Genomic DNA, 22,693 nt, shown 5'->3' on the forward strand with positions numbered 1-22,693 from the left:
GCTGTCACTTTCCAGCCCCACATTGCTTTTAGCAGGGTCTTTGCACTCAGGCTGGTGTCCCATGGAGCATCCAAATTATAGTTGAGATTTCTATGGCATGTCTCAGTATTACATAGCATGACTGAGCATACTGCTATGAAAGAGCAGGGCTGCAGCCCAGCTTCATCCAACCATCAGCTGGGCAGGCACCAAGCACCCTGCGCGGGCTGGGTCCATGGCAGGTCATATTACTGATGCAGGGCTGTGGCTGCACCACCTGTGAGCATCTGTGTCATTATGGGGACTCACAGCTTAGCTGGGTGCCTCCCACCTTCCTTCTGAAGGGGGCAGCCATCCCTCCTTCACAAAGCATCCATTGGTTTTCATTTTTGATTTCCACAGCAAGATAAAATAAAGATTCCTTCCCTCCCAAGTTGTCTGCTCTCCTCCTCTTAAGTGGTATGTACCTGGATGGTGAAAGAAGGCAACAGAGACATTCACTTTCTTCTGATGACACATGTGTTGGCACAGGTATTTGTTATTCACTCATTTGCAGTCGCTTCCTAGCTCCCACCTGATTCAGCTCTCTTGTCTATAAAGCAGGAATTTTGGGGAATGGGAGTTTTTCCCCCTTATTAGATTGCCTGAGAGGGTTGTCGAACAGGTATTTTTCCTCTGGAAGCTATGCAGCTGTTAGCAGTCAGGTACTGTCCCAGACATTTTCCCTCCTGGCTTTTGCACGTTACCTAACTGTAGGCTTTGCTCATGGATCACAGAGTGCCATGCTGCATGGTGGAAGCATGCTCAGAATTACCTCTCATCCACACCCTCCACAGTACAGGTTCATTATAACACAGTGCTCCTGATGGAAACTTGCTTCTTTTACTTTCCTTCAGCTTCTGTCCAGGAAACCTCAAATAGGCTTATGTGTGAAGGAAGAAAAGGAATATGTAAGAGAAAACACTCTTTCCTCCCTGCCATGTCCCCACTGAGTACCTGTGTGTTTCCTTCCATCAGGGCTAACTTTCCAGATGAATATCCCTTTACATACTTGAAAGCTCGTACAAACGCAAAAATAAAACAATCCCTTTCCAGAACCTGAAGAAGTATTTCTTCCTCCATCCTGTAACTGAGTATCATGAGACAGAGTATGAAATGGCATCAGGGCAGGGAAATTAAAGCCCTCTAGAGGCTTGTGCACTGGCTTGCTTGCTCTCCTCTGGCAGGCTGGCCTGCCTAAGCTATTAATTTCCCCCTGCAGTAGCAAACCCGGGCCTCCTGACTCCTCCAAAAATAACTACCTCGGGAGTTTGGCTGGAGTGCTTGCTTCCTCTCCTCCCGAGCTGCGATAGCAAAAGCCTAGGCACTCTGTGATTTTAGGATCGGCGCCCTCTGCTTTTAGCCAAGAGTTCAGTAGCAAAATGTATTTCTAGGAAGGAAAAAGTACTGGCTGCTGAAACTGAGGGCTGCTTTTCCAGCCTGCAGCAGTCCTCACTGCTACGAGCTGCGCCGCTGCTACTGCTCCTCTTTGCTCAGGGACTCAGTGACGTGGTCTCTGCTTGCAGGCAATGGATGGTCTCCGACATGCAATGCCTTGGCAGTGAGAAGCAAGACTTTTCAAATGCCAAGGCATGTATTCATGTTGACCAGCAATTTCCACACACTTTATGTCTGAAGCAAGCATCTCTGCCAGCAGGTCTGTCACCCCACTTGCTAGCTGCTCACCCAGTCATGACCTAGCAGCTACCTGATGACTTCCTCCAGGGGAAGAAAAAGTTTGTCCCAAGCAGGAATAGAGATTGTTTTCCTTTCAAACCTAAACAACAATGATTTTTTCAGAGTTTCTCTTAAATCCTGGTGCCGGAGGAATGGGAAGAGGAGTTAGCACAAGAACAAAACTAATCTTGCCTTAAAGTTCAAGCCCAGAAAGTTGAAAGTAGCTTAGGATCCAAGCTTGCGATGATTGCTGTGAAATATTTTTCTTGAAATGGGAGATTCCAGAATTTTTTTAAGATGGAAAAAAAATGCTATTACAGTTTCTGTGTCCAGCTGGCAGAAGGAAGTTAAATACCCCCTCATTCCCCAAAATACCATCTCTGGAGGGAAGGAACTTGTGAAGAGCAACAGTCACTGGTCAGCCAGGTACAACCCAGATGTAGGAATGCAGGCCATTGCAGAGCCCACTCTCCCTTTATGCTCAGCACACGAACATGCAGATTGCAATATATCCAGTGCCTTTGCCTCTCTGTTGTGGTTTAGCCTGGCAAGCAGCTAAACACTGCATGGCTGATCGCTCACTCCCTATCCCCCCACCTCCCTCAGTGGGATGGGAGACAATAAAAAAAAAAAAGGTAAAATTAATTGGTTGAGATAAAGACAGTTTAATAGGCCAGAAAGGGAAGGGAAAATAATAATAATAATAATAATAATAATAATAATAATAATAATAATAATGATGATGATGGTAAAAGTGTATGCAAAATGTGTGATGCACAATGCAATAGCTCACCATCCACTGACCAGTGGCCCGCCAGCTCCTGAGCCATGGTTTGCCACCCCCTGGCCAGCTCCCCCGTTTATAAACTCAGCATGACATCACATGGTATGGGATATCCCTTTGGCCAGTTTGGGCCAGCTGTCCCAGCTGTGGTGCCTCCCAGCTTCTTGCTGGCAGGGCATGAGAGGCTGAAAAGTCCTTGACCAGTGTAAGCACTACTTAGCAACAACATCAGTGTGTTATCAACGTTATTCTCATCCTAAATCCAGAACACAGCACTATGCCAGCTGCTAGGAAGAAAACTAATTCTATCCCAGCCAAAACCAGGACACTCTCAAATCCCATTTTTGGAGGGACTGGAAGGAATAGAGAAAGGCAGGTCAGTAGAAAGCCTACATATGTACTGTGCATCTGTGTAATTTTGCACTGCAGAGCAGAGACTGGTAATACCAGTCTGGTCTCTTATAAACCAGGAAAGGTTCTTTAAGGCATTTCTTGTGCACATCTTCTAGCTGGCCTCCAAATAGAGAGCTGCCAGGCTAAGTGAGGACAGCCATGTTCAAGTGAAACTAAAGGAATGAGCGGCAACAACTTTGTTAGAAGAGGGTTTATGCTTCATGAGTAGGTGGCACAAATACAGTAATTTTGTACTACCCTTTAATTGAGACATCAAGATCTTCATTTTGTGTCTTTGAAAGCAAGTTTAAGAAGTGCTGATGCAATAGTTACTCCAAAGTTTAGGATTCATAAATAAGCCCAGCTGGTGAAATATATTTTCTTTTTTAAGGAAAACATTGGTTCCCACTCTACCTTTACATAACCAATGGAGAGATTAGCTTTAGTTAAAATACCAAAATATTTTCTTCTGGGTCTTTCTATATATTGGCTGTGAAAGCTTCCCCAGTTACTAATAATTATGAGTGTACTCAGCTCAAACTGCAACTGTGGAAGATGCTTAAAGAACGAACTTAGGAGTCACTCTTCAGTGAATGTTACTTTCTAAAGTAAAAGTTTTATAGTTTAACTTGACTTTGTTATTCTAACTCCCTGTACAGAGTTATAATCCTGGCAAGGTATATATTACTTAACACTATGAACAGTCTCTATGAATTCAAGAAGGCCTCTTTGTACTAGTCTTGCACAGTTTATGACTGCTGCCATGGACAGCAGTAGGTACAGGGAAGTGTGACTTGGAATAGCTCAATCAAACAGCAAGCAGGCCTGAAGTTTCACGCTTGCAGGTCTTATAAAGAATTATGAAAGTCAGTGGACAATATTATCTTACTTTTTGGAACCAGTGAAAGTCATCTAAATGGAGCATACCAACAAAGAGCAAATGGTGAAATAAAGAAGTAGCTTGTAGATACCTGGGCAGAACTTTGAGGGAAAAGTTAAATAAGTAGTTTAAGCTCTGGAGACCCAGAGAATTACAACCATTGCCTTACACAGATTGTGTCTGTCTTATCTAGGCAATTTCAGTAAAAACTACAAAGTCTGAAGTGTTTAACCTGTGTAATTAACACTGATTGTGAGGGTAAAGATAACTGGGTTTGGTACACTGATATAAATGGGGCCATCAGTGTTGAAAGCTCATCAATAACTGCATTTGAGCCCAGTGTTATCAGGAAGAAAAAAAATAAAAATAATCTATTAACAAACATATTGTGGCTAACAGCAAGCTCACAACTGACCAGCTACAAGCACTTAGCACTTATGCACATCTCATCAAGAAGTCAGAGTCATTAAGCCATGCATATAAATAATCCTACATCCAGTTTGGTAAATGAACTGGTTCAGTACGTTGCAGTGCCACCGTCACAGCTCTGTAGGCTACAGCACGTGCAAAGCCTTTGCTTCTTGTTATTCTTAGTACTTTCATTTCTGTGTTTTGTCTGGGGACATGCCTCAGACTCACTTTTTCAAACTCCTCCCAGCAGAGAGGATACAAGTGCCCAGCCAGCCCAGGGCGTTTAGCAGTTGGGGCACCTGCTTTGAAGACGTGGATGTCCCATTTCAGATCTCCCGGTGGCAACGAAGTGACCATGAGCAGCCTCCGTACATGACCCCCTCAGACATGTGAAGCAAGTTCAGGTGACCCTTTTACTCTTTCATCAGGCATCATCTGGAAAAGCAACTCATTTCCTTTCCCCTTTTTCCCCTTTTTTAGACTTGCCAGTGTGTTATAGAGGAACTAGACTGGAGAGACATTTGATCAAAGTAATAAACACAATGCCAGATGAACCCTGTGTGCTTCACTCCTCTTCAGCAGGGGATGACTCAGGAACAGGAGGTCATGTGTAGAATTACACTGGGTAAGAGTTTTCAAAGGAAAGTCTACATAAGTGTAATACAGATAAACCTGGAGTGTCTGCCATAGCGTAACATTAAGTTTATCAGTAGGAGTGAAGAACAGTTTACTTGAAGCAATAGCCTGGACTTTTTCTTTTAAAATGCCATTATTGTTTAACTTTAAAAAAGTGACAGCTGCAAAGAAACCAAGTTGTTGATGTCTGATGAACACACTTCACTCTGCAGGCAGCTGACTGGCACTGTGGGTTTTTAACTATTGAGGCCTTTCCCACTGGGAGAGTGAATTCATGGAGGAGAGGCAAGTGCATGCTGCATACAGAGTTATACAAACCCTTTTTGAAGGCAGCATCAGGAACAAAACTGTACTCTGTAAACTTACTTTATACTTTGGTTGCCATTGCACAGCTCTGCTTGCAACACTTGCAAATTTAAAATTTGCAAGGGATACTTTCAAGCAGTGAGCTGCCTTTCAAATAAGTTATATGTTCCTTTAAAAATTTCCTGATTTTAAGAACAAACTCAGTTGCTACCTTTTAAGAAAATTACTCCAAAACCTTCTGTACATCATATATACACCTATGAGATCTTTGCAGTTAAATATCAGTATTTTTATATATAAATGCACACATACTTCTGATGATTTTTCTAGATTTTTACAGAATTTGAGCAGTAAAGTTAGCTCCTGGTGCCTTATACACTCGCTGTCTTACACAAAGGTGGATGAGAAAGTGAAAAAAAGAAAAAAGAAAATTAAAAAACCCCACACAGCTGAGAGCAATTAAGAGCGTCTCCTAGAGACCCTCATACAGCTTGGACTTACTGAAGCTGTGTGCAGTTGAAGTTCACGGCTTTAAAAGACGGGAAACCTCTCCCCATGGAGGAGCGATGCACACCGGCAGGCCCGGGTGGGCAGCAGCCCCAGGTGGCCGGAGGGCCCGGCGTAGGAGCCTCCCCTGGGCACGCAGGGGAGCAGGCGACGCCGGCTGTACCGATGCCGAGTGCCGGGGACACGGCAGCACGTGCTGGTTTTCCATGCTGTGACAGAGACTTTTGGTCAGATATGCTGTATCTGCAATTACAAAAAGGCAGGCTCAGGAAAGACTGTCCAGGTAACGACGACAACTTGTTTGTCCTCTTCCAAATACCAGCAACTTATTTTTTTTCTGTTTTACACCTGACATCATTTAATTTTTTCAGCAGTTTAGTGCTTTTATTTCCCTGAGTAAGACCCTCAAGCTCATTAGCACTGCTCTTCTGAGGGAGGTGGAAGGGAAAGGAGGCCTTTTCTTGCCCAGTTTTTGACGGCTCCTTCACTAGACCCTCCCTAGGGTGTTGTATGATGCTAGGAGACAGAGATGTCTTTGTTTCTGAGGCTCCTGTGCAGTATTTCCTTGCCAAGCTTTCTTTCTCTGAGCTGTGCTGTTTTATGCACGCGGCCTGGGAGCCCCTAGCAGTCCCACAGGCAGCGCACAGGGCCTGCCACCAGCTCTCCTGCTGCTCTCCGGGACAGTACGCAGCTTTAACACAGCAGCCACCTCCTTCATAGCTATAAATCAATCATCTCTTCTGCTCAGGGCAAAGCCCTTTGCCTCACTCACTGATGCAGAGAGAGGGGTCACATCTTGAAGTTGCACAGCAGGGGCAAGTTATATTTTGTCAAGGCAGCGCAAGAAGCGAGCAGCCCCTGGGTGCTACGGTGGTACTGCATGTTGCCCACCACCTCCTACCACAGCAGGGACGTGCAATTTAGCAAAGGAAGGTCAAAGCTGCTTACAGCTGCAGGGAAGAAAGCAACCTGATGCCAAGGCCATGTGAGCCCTCCGTAGCTGTCTGCCAGGGATTTCTATCTGATCTGCTTACACTGAGCAAGCCAGGAGTTCCCAGCCACTACGTAAATCCATACAAGCCACCAACATTATACACCACATGCAATGATCCTGGCCAACTGCCACATCTCATTTCTTGTATTCTTCTTTTGCTTGAAGGAACAGGTTTTGCCTGATTTAATTCAAACAAATCTAAGATCAATCAAAGAAAATATAAGCTCAAAGGTGTCCTCTTGAAGAGTTATATGTTGCACAGGAGCAGATATTCTGGAAGTTTGTTCACTGGGTGTAGTCATAAGTCATACTTAAAATGTTTAACTCACACATTTTCCTCCTGCCTCACAAGATGTGTCGCACTGGATGGTTTTGTAGTGACAAGGCTGGCTACAGTGGTGGAAAGTGGGGTGGGAGTTCACAGAGAAACTCAGCTAGAACCAAGGCCTTAGGCTGGAGTCTTTCTAGTTTTCCCAGTTTTCTCTTGGATGCCCCTCAGCTAAAAACAGCAGATCCAGCTGAGAAGCCAAGTTGCCTATATGTACCCTCCTTTCCTGTTTAAAAAAGCCCTGTGAGGAATATGACCATCTACACTGTCCTCAGCATACTACCAGCGTTAGCAGCCACACACTCAAATTGCATCTTACAGCTGCAGTCATTCTGTGTGCGTGGGTCAAGGTCATCTTCTGCCAACTTAAAAAAATGGCTGCATGGGGCAAGCCGAGGGGCAGAAGTCCCACCAAAAGCAGCCTCCAGACCATACCTCGTGATCAGCCCACTGGCCAAGGCTGGCTAGTTTTTCTCCAGACCCCCTGGAAGCACCTGCCTCCCCCTCTGTTGGGGAGTCATTGCCCATAACTGGGGCCAGGGACCTGCTGGGATGGGTATTTCTCACAACTGCGGGATGCTAGGCCCAGCACATCTCCTGCAGGTGCACTCTCTCTAGCTTTTGTGTGTGGCTCCAAGCCCCACACTTGCATGATGCTGGTTGCAAGATGTGGGGCAAACGAGGTGATATTTACTTGGGGCTTGCAAAAAGCTCCACCTGAAGCAACAGGTGATGTAACGTCCTTCCAGCCTAAAACTCCACAGGCTTTGGTGGTCATGAATTAAACTCTGAAATGGCACAGAGTTGCTTTAACGAAATGCATAACCCTCTTAGGTGATAACAGGCCCAAACTGCTTTTATCTCCGCAGACCTAACCTCTGTTACACAAGAGAAAAAATGTTCCTAAGCAAACAGCACTCCCCCAAACTGTTGTGACCTTACAGACAGATAGCTTGAATGGTCATCAGCTTACGTGTGCTCAGTTTATCTTATATAGATAAAGTCATGTTGAAAGAAAAGCTTTGGTGAGAAAGCAGAAGAGGTGAACAGTGAAGTCTTTGTTAAATGTATTTAGCTGTCTGTCTAATGAATACTTGGGAAAAAGGATTTGAACACCCTTAGCAGTTCCAGTGCCACCATTTGGGTCTAAGTGCCAGCATTGTACTGACCAAACCTAGGATCCCTGGTATTTCTAGTAAAATTTAAAAGGAAAAATACTGACCGCAAAAAAAATTGTCTTTATGTGTGACCTTTAAGGTTCTTTTAGCAAAAATAAATTATTCTATATAACACATTCCAAAATCAATATTTTCTATTACTGTTTCCTTTATTATAACTTCATCTACTACAATTTCTATGATTATAGACGTAAAATACACAAGAAGCCACGTGGCTCATTTTTAGCAGATGAAACTGAATTTCTGCAACATTTGATGCTGCAGCTGACACAGTTATGTGTTGGTACTTCAGTAGTAAGTTTGCATTGACATGCAGTATTTCTATTAATGGTGAATCGCATTAACATCCCTAAACCAGCATGATCTGAACAGGTGACACCATGCTCTGCAGTTTCATTCCTACTGGAGGTGCAAAATAGGATGTGGAGAAGCTTAGCGCAATTTTCACTGCACTGTGGGTTGATGGAGGTGCCAGCGGTGCTGGGTGGCAGCAGCTGAGCTGCATTGCTGGGGCGTGAAGAATTACAGTGACTGCAGTGGCAGAAAGGACTTGAGCATTGAACTGCAAATGCAATTCAAGGAACTGCAGTGGGTGATAGCGGGATGGGGACTGAAGCTGGTACCCTCCCACGTAGATGGAAAAGTCCTCCTATGCAGCTAGCTCAGGGCAGCTCAGGAATGAAGACAAATCTATTGAGCAAAGCAGTGGAGCTCAGCCTGGACTGAAAAGGCAGACCGTCAGTATCCTTGAAGCAGAAGGGCCCAGGGCTGTCTTTAGGCTCAATGCATAGCATGGAGAGGGAAGCTGAAGAGCAGTGCAGATGAGAGGCAAGAGAGAGCACTGTACCACAGCAGAGTTCATCTGGCTTCACCTGTCTTCCCCAGATCAGTAATTTAAGCAACACAGCCTACTCTCTTGCTGTGAAAGATGTTATAAATAACTCCTTTTAAGCCTTCTCTGGTGAGCTTGTGACAGAGCAGCAGCAAGGGTTTGCTCCCTTGCCAAGCCCTTAGGCCTCTGAAGGGCTGGAAGGTGGCAGAGCAGGTGCAGCTGAAGGTGATTATGTGGGTTTTTCCTGAAGGGATTTTGTGGACACATCACTCTGAGGCAGTACAGAGGGCACCAAGCCACTTGGAGGAGAACAGATGAAGAATGTTTATTCAGTGTTTTCACATTAAGTGATGTGGCAAAGCCTCCAGAAACTGCTTGGCCAAGCCCAGCATCACTGTGAATCTGTGTTTGCTTGCATGGACTTACCAGCAGCTTTGTGAAACATTTCAGCTTTGTTGTTGAGGCAATTGCTACGCATGAGGGGCAAAGCATAGCTGGAGGCAAGGCTGCACTGTGCTCTTGGACAAGCAGGCGGGAGAGCAGCAGCTACGGCCCTGAGGCTCCCTTCTGCTGTGGCTGGGCTCCTGCACAGGGTAAGCTTCAGTCGTTCATGCCTGGCATCTGCTCCAGGCCAGAAAACGTTTGTTCTTGCAGGGATTGCAACATAGTGCTGCTACAGCCACATGGTGATGGATACCTGCCTGGCCACGCAGTGCTAAAGGACAAGCATGATGCAATTCCTTTTGTCCTGCTATTATCTTTCTGGGTAATTGGCAGCCCATATTTGGCGGGACGTCAGGATGACTGACTCTGCTGGGGACTTTCAGCACAAGGTCATTGCAAGTCATGGCAGCTTGACAGAGGAAACTAGAAAGGAGAGTATAAACGATGACACACCGTACCCATAGCCTTGCCAAAGGTACTGGCAGGTGTGTAGTCTGTACCCTTTTGCTTTCCTCAAAATCTTTATAAAAGAAGGACTTATATGTTTCATCTCTGCTCCTACCTCAAATACAGCTGTAATCCAGCCTGGGTCACAGGCAGCTGTCAGAAGCATAGATAGGTGGGTAGTGGTGCCAAGGAAATGTTGTTTCTGCCATAAGCCTGAAAAAATCCTATACTGCCCACATCCAATTTTTTTTTTCCCCCCAGTTATTGTTAGAGTTCTTCCCAACAGGAGAGCTGCACCTACCTTGGAAATCTTCCTCTGCTCTGCTACATTTGCTCTTCCACTCTCCCTGTGATAATCGTGAAGATGGTAGGCAGCACTTCCCGGTCCATATATCCAATTCCCTCTTCTTGCTGCTCCACTTCCAGGCTGCTCCTTGGGCTGGTTCCCAAACCAGTCCTCAGGAAGGTCACCAGGGTCTCCCACAGCCCCATCACTACCCATCGTGGGCTTCCCACTCTTACGCCTTCCTCCACCTCCAGCTCACGCTGCCTTTGCTCAGAAATCTGTTGTGATGCTGGAAACCTTTCGAGGGGGAGAGCGGTGGGGTTTCAGCAGGGATATGCTGCAGCCCAAACATGTACCCTTTGGGTCCTGCCAGTCTTTGGCTAGTCCTGCTGGTAGGTGCAAGTCACCTTATCGATTTGTGTATATGGGACAACAAAGCTTTTATTTTCCTTTGTAGACTGCTTTGGTTTAACTACAAAATAATAAGAGGAAAACAAGCCCTGAAATGCTCTTGCTGTGGAGAGCGGGGATGGCTATGCCCATCATTCATTATGGGTGCTTGTCTGCATAGTTGTGCTGCAGGCAGAGGGATGGGTAAAAGTAATGTTCAGGGAGCAAAGGACACATGATCATTCAGAAAAAGCCTGGTGCAGAAATGTTACAGAGCAGACAGTGCCATCGGGAGCTGTATGACAGTGCTGGCTGGGCTTGCTGGCGAGTACGGCTGTGTTTGTGTGGTCCCCTGCTCAGAAGGTATCATGATGGAGAGGGATTTTGTTTCTTACCAGAGATGCAGAGATTAGGATTTCCAAAGCGTAAGCGTGTAGAAACAGGACACTCAAGCACTGATTATCTGTATGAAGTGCACCCATATCATACAGACGCATGTGCCTGCATATATAAAACAAAAACATATAATGCTTCTATGTGGGACACAAAAATATGAACCTGATAGAGATTTGCTGTAGTTTCATAGCTGGAGAACCACTTGTCTTTTTCAATAGCTGGACTTGGTGGCAGTATAGTGAACAAAATGGACATTACCGATAAATAAAACAAAGAGACAGGTTTTATTTTGAACCAAAAGTTAAAATTTTATTTGGAATATCAATATACCCCAAAAAAATAAAAATAAAAACTTCCTTTTATGTAGTGAAATAGCCATTTGAAAATGGTAAAATAAAGATATTTCTCATATTATTCTCTCCTAGATATTGTACACATATTTAAGGTTGGTTTTTTTTTTCTGAATATAAATCTAACTTGAGCTTTAAGGCTCCAAAAAGCCCAAAGCATGTAGTGGCTCTTTTGAGAAAGCAGATAAGTCAATCAGAGCTGTGTTTTTTCAGCAGACAGGCCTGTTTGAAGCTGTCCAGGACTGGACAGAAGTGAGACTTCTCAGGAAGGTCACTGTTTCAGGGGAGTATTATCTTATACCCATTGGGAAATACACTCCAACCCCACTTCATGCAGCATTTTATTGAGCTTTATGATGCACTGGGGAGGCCCCTGGTTCTCCTTAGCTGTTGAGTTTCTGTGCAGATCCAATCTTATTTGTGTTGGTAGAGTTGGTTTAATTTAAGAAATCAAACCCTACCCTGTGGTGTTTGCTCTGCTAGAAAATAAGTCTGTAACAAGGCACTGATCCTGCCTTTGCCCCTGTAAGCAGTAGGTTTCTGTGCCCACGTATAGCTGCGCTGACTGCAACTGGGCGTTTAAAATTGCAGGATCAGGCACTTGTCCTTTAGCTTACTTTTAATAACATAAATGGAATGGAAAATGTATTGAAATAAAACAGTAGAAACCCACCGATAATTCTGAATTATAATTCTTCCCTTTTAGAGGGCTCATTGATGCTAGGCTGGATAATACGACTGAAGACCCACGTCAAGGCCTGAACGATGCCCTGAGCAGGTCATGTCACCACTCAGTAAACAAGGGAATTTAGGTCTTGCATTGCCCTCTGCAACTGGGCTGCAGCGGGCTGAAGCAATGCTCCTCCCCGAAGTCACTGGACATCTCACCAACAATCTCACTTTCAGTAGGCATTGGACCAAACCCTGAATTATGCAGTATGGTCTGCAATTTGCTTTGATTTCTTCCTTAATCAAACCCATTGTCTGTATTTATGATTTGTATATAAACATGTTATACTTCTGTTACTGGTTCTGAAGTACAGGATAGACTACAACTACTAGAGATACTACTGTGCTAATATATCTGGCCCTGCTTATGAAGGCTGCTGTTTCAGTCACAAAAATTGGTGTCTTGTGTTCTTTGTTGCCTGAAAACCACCTGAATATCGATCCCTGATGTACCATTGCTCTCAACTAAAACATTGTCCCAGATTTTTACTTTCAGGAGAGGCAAATTAAATGCACCCAGGTCTTGAAGTTCACAAGCTGTTAGACTTGTTTGTTTCGATGTTCCTCCAAACAAATCCACAGACCCACGGTTGCACTCAGGGAGCCATGCATAATAAACTTCTGCAGGAGGGGCCCGTTATGCCACCAGCCACCCCAATCACGGGCACCTGGCATTATGCAGCCCACCCTCCTCCAGCTTTGCCTTTCCTCATCTTGGGAAGGAGTGAGCATGGAAATACTCTCTCCCGGCATATGGAATAGGTCTTCTCCCTCCATGTCTCTCCTGCAACTTGTGCTCAATACTTTATACCTACTACCCAGCTTGGCTCTTTTGAATGATTTATTTTGCATGCTTTGGCCCTTATTTTGTAAGTAAAAGCTTACATTAGCTTACTGTGAGATTCTGGTGAGACGTCTCTTTTGGAGCCAGCCGCTCGTAATCGGGTGTTATCAGTGAGCCCAGCCATAAATAATTTGTGACTCCGAGTTACAGAAGGTGTGTAAGCACGAGGGGTTTCTTTCTCACACAGGCACTATTTAAAGAGTTATCCAAATTTTTGTTCTTCCACTAACTAGTTGAAGATATTTTCCTTGAAGTGTTCACTGGACAGAGGTGTTCAGAAAGAGACAAATTCTGCTCGCAGCTGCCTAACCATAAATCCATACCAACCTTTCTGGTTTTATTTCAGTACATTGGATTAATGTGTCAAAACATAAACCACAGACTTTGACCCTGGCAGACTGATCTTATCACCAGTGTAACTTTCCTGACTTTAACAGTGAATCCAATAACAGCATTCCCAGCATCTGCGGTGGTTGTCACAGGTGTAATTTATATAACATTTGAGTTCCTCATGGTCTGTGGGAATGCAGCAGAATTACAACTTTCTTGAATATAATCAGGAAAAAAAGTGTTCTGACAGTGGACAGAAAAACTTGAAAGTGTGACCCCAAGGCTCAAACCAGGGGAAATAAATAGGACTCAATTAGCTTCGTTTATGTCGTGTGGCTCATACGCCGGTACAGCTGGAGTATTGTTGAGGTGTCTTTACATTAGGGTTGACTGGCTCAGTGTTTAAGTACATGCGAGTGGGTTAAATGTGATGTCTAAATATCACGTGTGCATGTTTTAAGAAGGAAAAAAAAAAAAAAGAAAAACAGTATAAGTTGGTTTTGGTCTTATCCTCAATTTCTTTAATGCCAGTTACCACATTTGACTCCAGTGGAAACCCTCAGAGGAAAAGCCCAATGACACAGTAGGGCTATAGGACCTGTGTAAATGCATGTGAGATGCATCATCTCCTAAAGCAAATGACACTGTGACAGCCAATTTCCAGTGTGTCGATGTATATACCTTAATTTTCCACTGTCCCTTACATGCTTGATCTTGGGGCTCCTTCCCTACACATATGCTTGCCTCCAGCCTAGTCGCCTGCCAGGATGCCCACTGAATTCAGCACTGAGTTTCCCCTGCTCGCCAGGGATACACCTGCGCTGCATTTTGAGGCGGTTGCTTGGGCTGGTTTCTGTACTGGAAGTGCTTCCCAGGCAGTAAAGGAGGCGGCCTCACCTGCCTGGCCCCAGCTGGTGGGGTGGTGGGCACACTGGGGAGCAGGCACTGGGAACAGTGCAGAGGTACCTGCGAGGGCTTTGGGAGGATGGGGTAAGAGCGGGTGAAATTCTTGCTCCGCTGAAGTCAGTGTTGGCATTGCCAGCACTGAAATCCAGCATGGGCAGGTGTGGTTCTTTTCTCTTATGCAATTAAGGAAAATAGTGTATGAAACACAGTAGGTTGTTTGCAACCCACCCTGTTTTCCACCTGTGTTAAACTTAGGCTGCGAGTCCTTGCCTTGCTGTAGTGTTGCTTCTTATTGATAAAGTTTATGGGGCTTTTAAGTCATTAGCTGTAAGCCTCAAATTGGCAGGAGATATGTGCGGTTCTTTCCCCTTGGCTCAGATAAAAGGCAGTCGGACACACTGGCTCTGACCAAAGCAAAGCCAAGCCTCCACTGACTTCACAGGGTCCAAGCTTTCTGCTCCAGCTTCAGACCCCAGACCACTTCCAGCCCCTCTTGCTTTACTGGAGAGACCTAAGACACACAGGACTAAGGATCTAAATGGCACGATGGTGGGCTTCTACCAGTGCTTCTCATCTAATTGCAGTTGACTTTAATTTTGCCTTTGCCACTCTTAACTGGTCGTCTTAACCAGCTTCTTAGCTAGGGCAAAATTAAGCATGAGGAAAAAGGCTTATTCAGCATCACAATTATCTACTCCCAAGCTGTATAACAAAATGGTTTACACATTTAATTGGTTTTGTCTAATATTTCCACGTATACAGTAGTCCTATTAATGAATATCATAGCTTCATTACTGCATATCACATTTTGCTATTTGTTGTGTACCATAAAATAACGTCAGCACATCAATAACTTAAATAACACAAATGTAAACTCATTTTCTGCTCATTATAATTATGATTTTAGCCTGCAAAGGCTTTTTGATTTGTAAGACCATTCACATAACATGGAATGTAACTTTATTTGTTTTTCTTTTGTATATAATGAGACACCAAAAGCCCTTGTCATCTCTTAACAGGATACTAAAGCAGCTCTGTTTCATGAATGACAGCACAATTAAAGCTAAAAATCATAATTTAAAAAAACAAAACAAAACCAAACCAAAACCTTTGTACTGTACAATCTCAAATTAAAGCAAGAAAGATAATGACAATCTTTTGCATTAGCCAGGAATCATGATTCTCTGCCACTGGGCTTTTTTTTTCTCGTTGACAATTCACAGAATGTGCATATGGGTGTGGTTATAGGTGTGTGTATATCCTACGCAGAACAGCAGTCCCTATTTTGTTGATCTAGTTCTTCTAATTGTTTAGTTAAACTACCTAACTGATACAATTTAGAATACTACATTAACACATTTAACATCAAGTTTACATACTTGCGTCTTTGAAATACTAGGAACTTTTACACATTTTATTTGGCTTTGTAAGGACTGGAATACCACAGATAATGCAATCTACTTGTCTTTGAAAGAATATGGCTGTTCTCAACTAACACTCTAAGGTTCAGAGTGAAATACGTTTCTCCTTATATCTGTAGCTGACTTCAGAGAGGAAATAGTGTCTTCTAAAGTGGTCAGTCTGATGTTACAGTACAGATTCTGCAGAGAGAGAGATATATATTTTATGACGGATAATTCTCTCTGGACTTTAGAGTTAAGCTGTTGCAGCAAAATTACTCCATTTAGACTAATTTTCTTCTACGCAAATCTCAAGAAAAACCTATTCCGAGTATGTTTTGTAGTAGTATCTCCACATGACCAGAGGAGGGCACTTTGAACATCTTTGCATTGCCCAGGGGGCAGATGCAAAAGCACAGTGTTACCCAATGTCACACAGTCCTGCCACCTCTTCCTGCCCAGGCAGGTATCCTTGCGTCCACAAAAATACAGAATCCGTATTGTACCACAGGGCTCTGTTCTGAGAACAGCGGGCAGATATATCACTCTCTTCTCGCTAACTAGGATTTCTTCTGATTTCCCCCATTTAATTCAGTGTTGCTGCGGGTTAAATTGAGATTAACAGGTAATTCCTAAAAATCACTTGAGGGGAGTTGTCTCCCTCTCCTTCCTGAACATCCCTCTGCTATTAGCCCGTGGTAATTTAGCAAATATTGATTGATTTAACCCTCTATGACTTATCCTGCTGCAGAAATTCCTTGCCTTTAACTGAAAAACGCACTCTCTGAGATATGTATTGCAAAAGTGCTCCTTTTCATGTTAAACTCTTAAAACTACTGCTCCTTTCCACCTTCCGAGGGAGGCGACTCTGCGCCCCAGATCTGCTCCCCCAGCAGAGTACACAGCAGAGAAATCAATCTCTTCTTTTTTCCATTCATGACCACAGTGTGGAGTTCAGCCACCTTCCATGCAGCAAACATCCTTTTGGGTTTCATTTTGGCTAAAGGTATCAACTTTCTATGAAAAAGATTTTAATTTTGCAATCTTACTGTATCATAGACAGATTTTTTTTGTCACCTCTCTGCCTTGTTTTGTTCAAGTTTAACGCTGAAAAAATATTAGAAAGGATTTAGAAACTTTTTTTTTTAAAATAAAAGTCTCCCCTCCACCCTGGGGAAACACACTGCTTATTTAATGTACTTTTTTTCCCCTCAACATTATTCCTTTTCTCTTTTCTTCTCTTTTCTTCTCTTTTTTCTTTCCTTTTTTCTTTCCTTTTTTCTCTTCTTTCTTTTCTCCTTTCTTTTCTAGAGCAGACAGGTAAAAGAAGGAAGTTGTCTTTCATCAGCAGTCCTTTGAGATAGAGTAGAATTCAGCGAGTCCTCACCACGATAGGATCATAAACTTACTGGGTTAAACCAAGCTAACTTTCCCTAAGCTGCCAAGTTTTAGCTGCACCATATACATACATATATGTGTTTCCTTGTGCCATTTTCTTTTCTTATAATTTTGTTTTTCTTGATGACCCTGAGCTATGGCTTCTGTCTCATTTCTACCACTAGTCAACCTTCCTTTCTTTTCTGGTTTTGCCGATATAGGCCTCAAAGAAAAAATGGCAGAAGAGCACAAAGTAGCTGAGGTACATGAGAGAGGACCAGATGATGTTCTGCACGTGGGAATGGCACTGGCCCTGCTGCATCCAGGAGAAGACCAGGTAATTGATCACACAACCGATCAACATCTGAGTAATCTGCGACAAGGTGATGAACATGGCAAACTTGCGTGAGACTCTGAAGCCAGCAGCCCGCAACGCATAGTAAGAGTACATAACGGCGTGTACTCCATAGTTCATCGTCATGAACCAGCCACCGCCAGCCACCATGTCTTTGTAGGAATACCAAGAATAAAGTAACACAGTAATGTGATGGTACCAGTGTAAGAAGATGAGCTTCTGTTTCCTAAGAATAATGAATATTGTATCACCTGTAACAAAACAACAAAAAAAAAAAAGGAAAAAAAAAGGAGGGGAGGAAATGAGAAACACATTGAACAATTCCATAATTACTGCAGTGCTCTCTTCCCTTTGCTGTTGCTGGAGTATATGATATTTTGGAGCCTGAAAAAGCACCTCAGCTTTAGATCTGAGCGCCTGTCTGATCTGACAGCCAGCTTGGCTCCTAATCTCTACACAGTCTTTGGAAAACCAACGTATCCACATTTTCCTGTGTGGATAACCCGTTTTACACCCTAGGTTTACCTGGTAGCCCTTTGCTGCAAACATAATCCGTGAAAGTCTGAGGTGAGGTAGGTGGATGTCTGTGTATCATCCCTGACTGTGAGACTGTCCATTATATACCGGGACTAGAAGAGAAATGCAGCTCAACAGAGAGCAGAAAAACCAAAGGGGAAGCAGCACAGTGTCCTCTGATTCAAATGCCTACGTGCAAACTGAACCTAGTTAAACTCAGTAGACCCTTTTGAGCTAATATGCAAAAAGCTATTGCATGTGCAACCTACAATACTGAAAGGTACGTAACTGCCAGAAAAAAAAGTGCTTCTAGACAGGAATTTGGTTTATGCTGAAATGCACAATTTTTTCTGCAAATTCATGGTGCTATTGTAGAAAAGTAAATTTTATTTCTCTTTCCTGCTTTTTATTTCCTTCTGCTTCTCATGATTACCCTGAACATCTGGATTAGATCTATGTATATAGGTATGCTACTTGCTTTCTATTGTTATAGACATGGTGTTTCCAAAAAGATCCCTGAGATTTGAATCTGGGGACTTATTTCTACGTATATGTACCCCAGGAAATCCAAATCATGAACATTAGTGACGGGTGGAACCAAAACTGCGCTGTCTGCACAAGGTCTGTAATAAGCCATAATGCTACTATTTACATCATTAGCTGCAAGATGTTCACTCACATTTTCATAAGTAATCATATATTCAATTTATTGTTGCTGTGCTGTTCTAGCTGACGTTTTCTAGTTTTAACAACTACATTTCTGTGGTTTTGCAGTAATTTAAGCAGCAGGAAACCAAGGGATTCTGACACAGCAAGGCAAGTGTTGTCTGTCTCTTTCCAGTTTTTATGCTGATGAATTGCTGTCCTGTAATTTGCTGAATCAAATTCTCTGCTGAAAAGACTTATTTTTGCTGTATACCTGAACACAGTGAGTGCTGCAGCCCTTTGAGGTTTAGTAAGGGCATCTCTGAAATTAAAGCTGGCGGGTTGCTAACTCGCTGTCTCCTCCTTCCCATTAAACCAATCATTTCTTACACTTATAAGCCATGGGATGAGAACACATGCAGACTGGCTATTAAGTTGGCTTTGGCATCTATATCATAAGTATCCTTACTAAAAAAAAATTGCTGGAGAGTCAGGATTTTATAAGAATCAGGACTGGAAAAGCAAATGGTATTATGGGAAGTTGGTTTCTATTTGGAGGAAGCAGACAGCCACAGCTTTCAATGTTTAGGGAGGAAGCATACTACTGTTCATAATTGTACGCCTACATGTGTATTTAAGGATGAACGCTGCAGAATGGAGGCAGAACCTGCCTCAAAGCTTCTTGCTGACACAGCTGCTGCAGCCCACCCTTCACTTCTGTACCCACCAGGTGAGCGACTACCAATTACGCTACTTGTATTTGCCTACATGTAGCTGAGGAAGAGGTATGGACCAGATTGCTCTTACCTCTTGACTTCCCTGCTGTGTATAATCACTGCAGTTTTTTCCTGGGCTGGGAATGGTCTTATTCAACTGCACACTGCTCTAACTTCAGCCAAGCGGGACTTAATCTCTAGAGACTAAAACATGCAGAGTTTGGGCTTGGTTTTGTTTACTTAGTTTTTCTAAGACTAAGATGAGATTTTGACAGCATCGACAACCTTCTTGTGCTTCCTGCACAGATATTTCTGCTCTAAATATGCACAGGGAGAGAAAGGGAGAGAGGGTACTCACCTAGTTCGGGTGCTTTGCTTAGCACAAATGCATATGCCCAGAATTTGCTGACAGGTCCAATGTAAAAACTCTGGTCACAGACTGACTGCTTCAGGCCTTTGGTCATCAAAATGTACAGCATATAAGCACCAGTTCGAACAGCACCGAATATACTTTAAAACAAAAAGAAAATGAAGAAAGTTGAGCGGACACTTGAAACCTACGTGCCATCACTTCAAATCAATATGAGAAAAAGGACATAAATGTGCTGAAATAAGAAGTTTGAGACAGCCTTAAAGGTGGAGCAACTCTGCTGGCTTCTGGGAAGTTATTCCGAACTCAGATTTGTAAACTGGACTGCAGCTGTATCCCCTGGTGAAACTCTGGAATGATAACATCAATGGTTTTTATTTCATTACTACAGGAATGATCCTTCAGTTTTCAGGAGCAGTGGGAGACACCTACTTCAGGTGAAAACAACGTGCAGAGTTTTGATGTTGACGGCTGGGAGACTACAAGAAATGAGTTGAAAAAGATCTGTCATCAACATAATCAGGACCAATTCCCCCTTCTGATTTCCTCAGAGCTTCCCCTTGTCTCTCCCTATGTTTGTTATACCCACGGGAGCTCTGAGCACAGACAAACCCAGGTAGGGTGTGCAGATTTTGATGGGGGGTCTCAGTGAGGGCTGGTGTTTCGGTGCACGTGCCGACTCCATATTTCATCTCTTAACAGGTCATTGCTAACAGACGAATCGACTCATTGAATCAAGTTGTAGACAGCAGATTCACCCTCACCTCATCAAAGTGCGGTGCAAGGTAACGGTGTTCTGTAAATATGAAACATCAAGAGACTTGCAATGGTATTAATTAGTGCAGTTACAGAGGGGATAGGTTCAGGCAACAAAAGACATCCAGCTGATGTGAGGAACAAAGGCTTCTGTCTCAGCAGCGAGGAGCTCTGCAGAAGGAATTGCCTCATGGCAAGAACATGCTTGCCCATTGTCTAACATTGTAGTTTGTTGGTCCTTCAAAAGCTGTGATAATACTGGATGAAACAAGCAGCTTTTAGAAAAATGGAGCAAAGAAAGGCCCAATCTCCTTTGGGGTTGAGTATATCTTACTTTACGCCGCTACCCAGCTCCATCTTATCTCACCTCTAACTTCTCTGTGACCTTGTCCTACTCATGAATCCTCTGGTTCCTGCTCTGCCTGGGTGCCTTTCATGACTATCGCCTGACAGCAAGCAAACCAAGCTACCTAAAATTGATGTGTAGACACATGTGGGCAATGCAAGCTAACATTTATGCCAAATGTGTGAAATAAGGTACAGTTCATCTGAAGTTATGGATTCTCTGTTACTTGTCCTTGTCTTGTGAAGTCAGTATTTTTTAAAAAATGTGTTTTAAAATCATCAAGGCAGCCTAAAAAGTCGAGGTCTATGGCAATTCTATGACACTTGGTTAGACTAGATGGGTCAAGTAAGCCCACTGAGCATAAAAACTGTTAACCTAAGTTTTTATAATTTTTGGACAAAGTAGTTGGATTTCCAAATCTGCAGCATTGATATACTCAGTCAAACCTGCCTGCTGCTAAGGAGCAATGCACCTTGCTCTCCCCTGTTCACTGCATGCACTCTGCAACCAAGCGGAGTGCAACGCTACCTGGTGCTCTTCGGTTTCTGTCAGTGGCATCACAGATTGGGCGCTACAGCCAGCCCACGCCCAGGGAGAAGTGTTACATCCCAGCTCCTGCACCATTACATTTTGATGCCTGAGGTTTCACTGGGCCATCAGGAAATTCAGACAACAGTGAGCACCGAAGAAGCTACTATTATTATCTGTTATTTGTATGGTGGTATTTGCTCATGGGCTCTACTGCCAGATGAGTCCTCCAGTGCTCTGTGCAAACGGAACACCATCCTGCTGCGGTACAGGTGTACTGAAGAAGTTTGGCTGTGTTTGGGTTTCCCACTAGCACTGCCCAAAGCAATGCACATATTCCCACGCTTAGGCAAGACAGCCATTGCAGTCTCTCATGTTCATCCACCCCTGCATGTGGAAGAAAGTGCAGTATTCTTAGCATCCACACAGCCCGTGTAGGATTGTTCCCTCCCAGAAATGCTCTCAGCGTGCTTTTCTCACATCTTTTGGGGATCGGTCCTTTTAACTTGGCAGAGTGTGCCGAAGCCTGCAGGAGGAGTTTTGAAATGAGGTGCAACTCGTTCTGTCTTCTCTCTGGTGTTTAACACATGCCATTTTTTTTTTCTCAACAGTTCCATTTCTCATTCCCAAGGAGACAGGAGATCCTGACAGAGATGTGATCTGATCGCTTCCTGAGGCAGTGAACTCCTCAAGCTAGCCAGGGCAGGCTGCTGCTTGCTCCTATGTTTTGGGTGGTGGCAAAACTGGGTGGAGGAAGAGCAGGCAGAATATCTAATGATATGCTGGTTATCCTATGAGCAAATACCTCAGTTCTGACATTAAAATGGGGGAAAAAAGGGAAATTTTAAATGATGAAATCAAATAGCTACAAGCAACATGCCTTTCCTGGTACAGAAGCTGTATTGCTTTTCTAAAATATCATTTATTATTAACGTTTTAAAACCAAAGAGAATTCTGTGCCATGAACACAAACACAGATGAGAAGAGTTCTTGTTCGGGCAACAGGCAAATGTTGACTTAACTGTAAGTGATTGAGTATGGACACCCAGAGATTTCATCTGGACTGATAACAGAGCCAAAGGGTACTTGAGCTGTGGGGATTACAGGGTTTCACTTCGCTGTCCTTGAGATTATAACAATGTAATTCTTCCTATCTTTCCGTTTAGGAAATACTGCAGAGCTCTCCTTGGAGCGCGCGAGCACACACACACACACGTGCGCGCACTCACACTCACACACTTACTTTTCTATGATTTCGCAGCACAGTGGCTTCCTCTGGTTCCATGACTCTAGAAGTGATGCCAGCTGCTGCTCTACATGGTGTGAGTTAGTCTACCCTGAATTTTTCATCAGTAAAAACCAAATCACATTTTTGCACAACTCACAAGGGAAGGCTTTATAAGTAAGGAGGATGGCAAACTGGAAGTAACTGATTCAATTACCTAAATAGACACCATGAGCAGGTAGCTGTTTATGAGAGGCGCTGCATGCCAAAACACTATCTTGCCAACAAGCACACGCCACCGGAGACAGAAAAATATCTAATGCATGCCTGCAAATGTGCCTTGGACCCAGAGAGCCAGGACTGCTTTTTGTGCCTCTGCCACTTAATCTTGTT

General features: G+C 43.7%; 1 protein-coding gene across 3 annotated transcripts in view; it reads right to left on the minus strand.

The window, feature by feature from the left end:
* Positions 1-15,009: 15,009 nt before the first annotated feature.
* ELOVL6 (ELOVL fatty acid elongase 6) overlaps positions 15,010-22,693 on the minus strand; it is a 75,892-nt gene continuing 68,208 nt past the window's right edge. For all 3 annotated transcript variants that reach the window (XM_064450115.1, XM_064450114.1, XM_064450116.1), the window contains 2 exons: positions 19,434-19,585; positions 15,010-17,449 (listed from right to left, as the gene is read on the minus strand). In XM_064450115.1, the coding sequence (XP_064306185.1) occupies positions 17,025-17,449; positions 19,434-19,585 (577 nt within the window). In that variant the 3' untranslated portion in view covers positions 15,010-17,024. The remainder of the gene's footprint in view (positions 17,450-19,433; positions 19,586-22,693) is intronic.

The sequence above is a fragment of the Phalacrocorax carbo genome, chromosome 4 (assembly GCF_963921805.1).
Source record: "Phalacrocorax carbo chromosome 4, bPhaCar2.1, whole genome shotgun sequence".
NCBI classification, from domain to species: domain Eukaryota; kingdom Metazoa; phylum Chordata; class Aves; order Suliformes; family Phalacrocoracidae; genus Phalacrocorax; species Phalacrocorax carbo.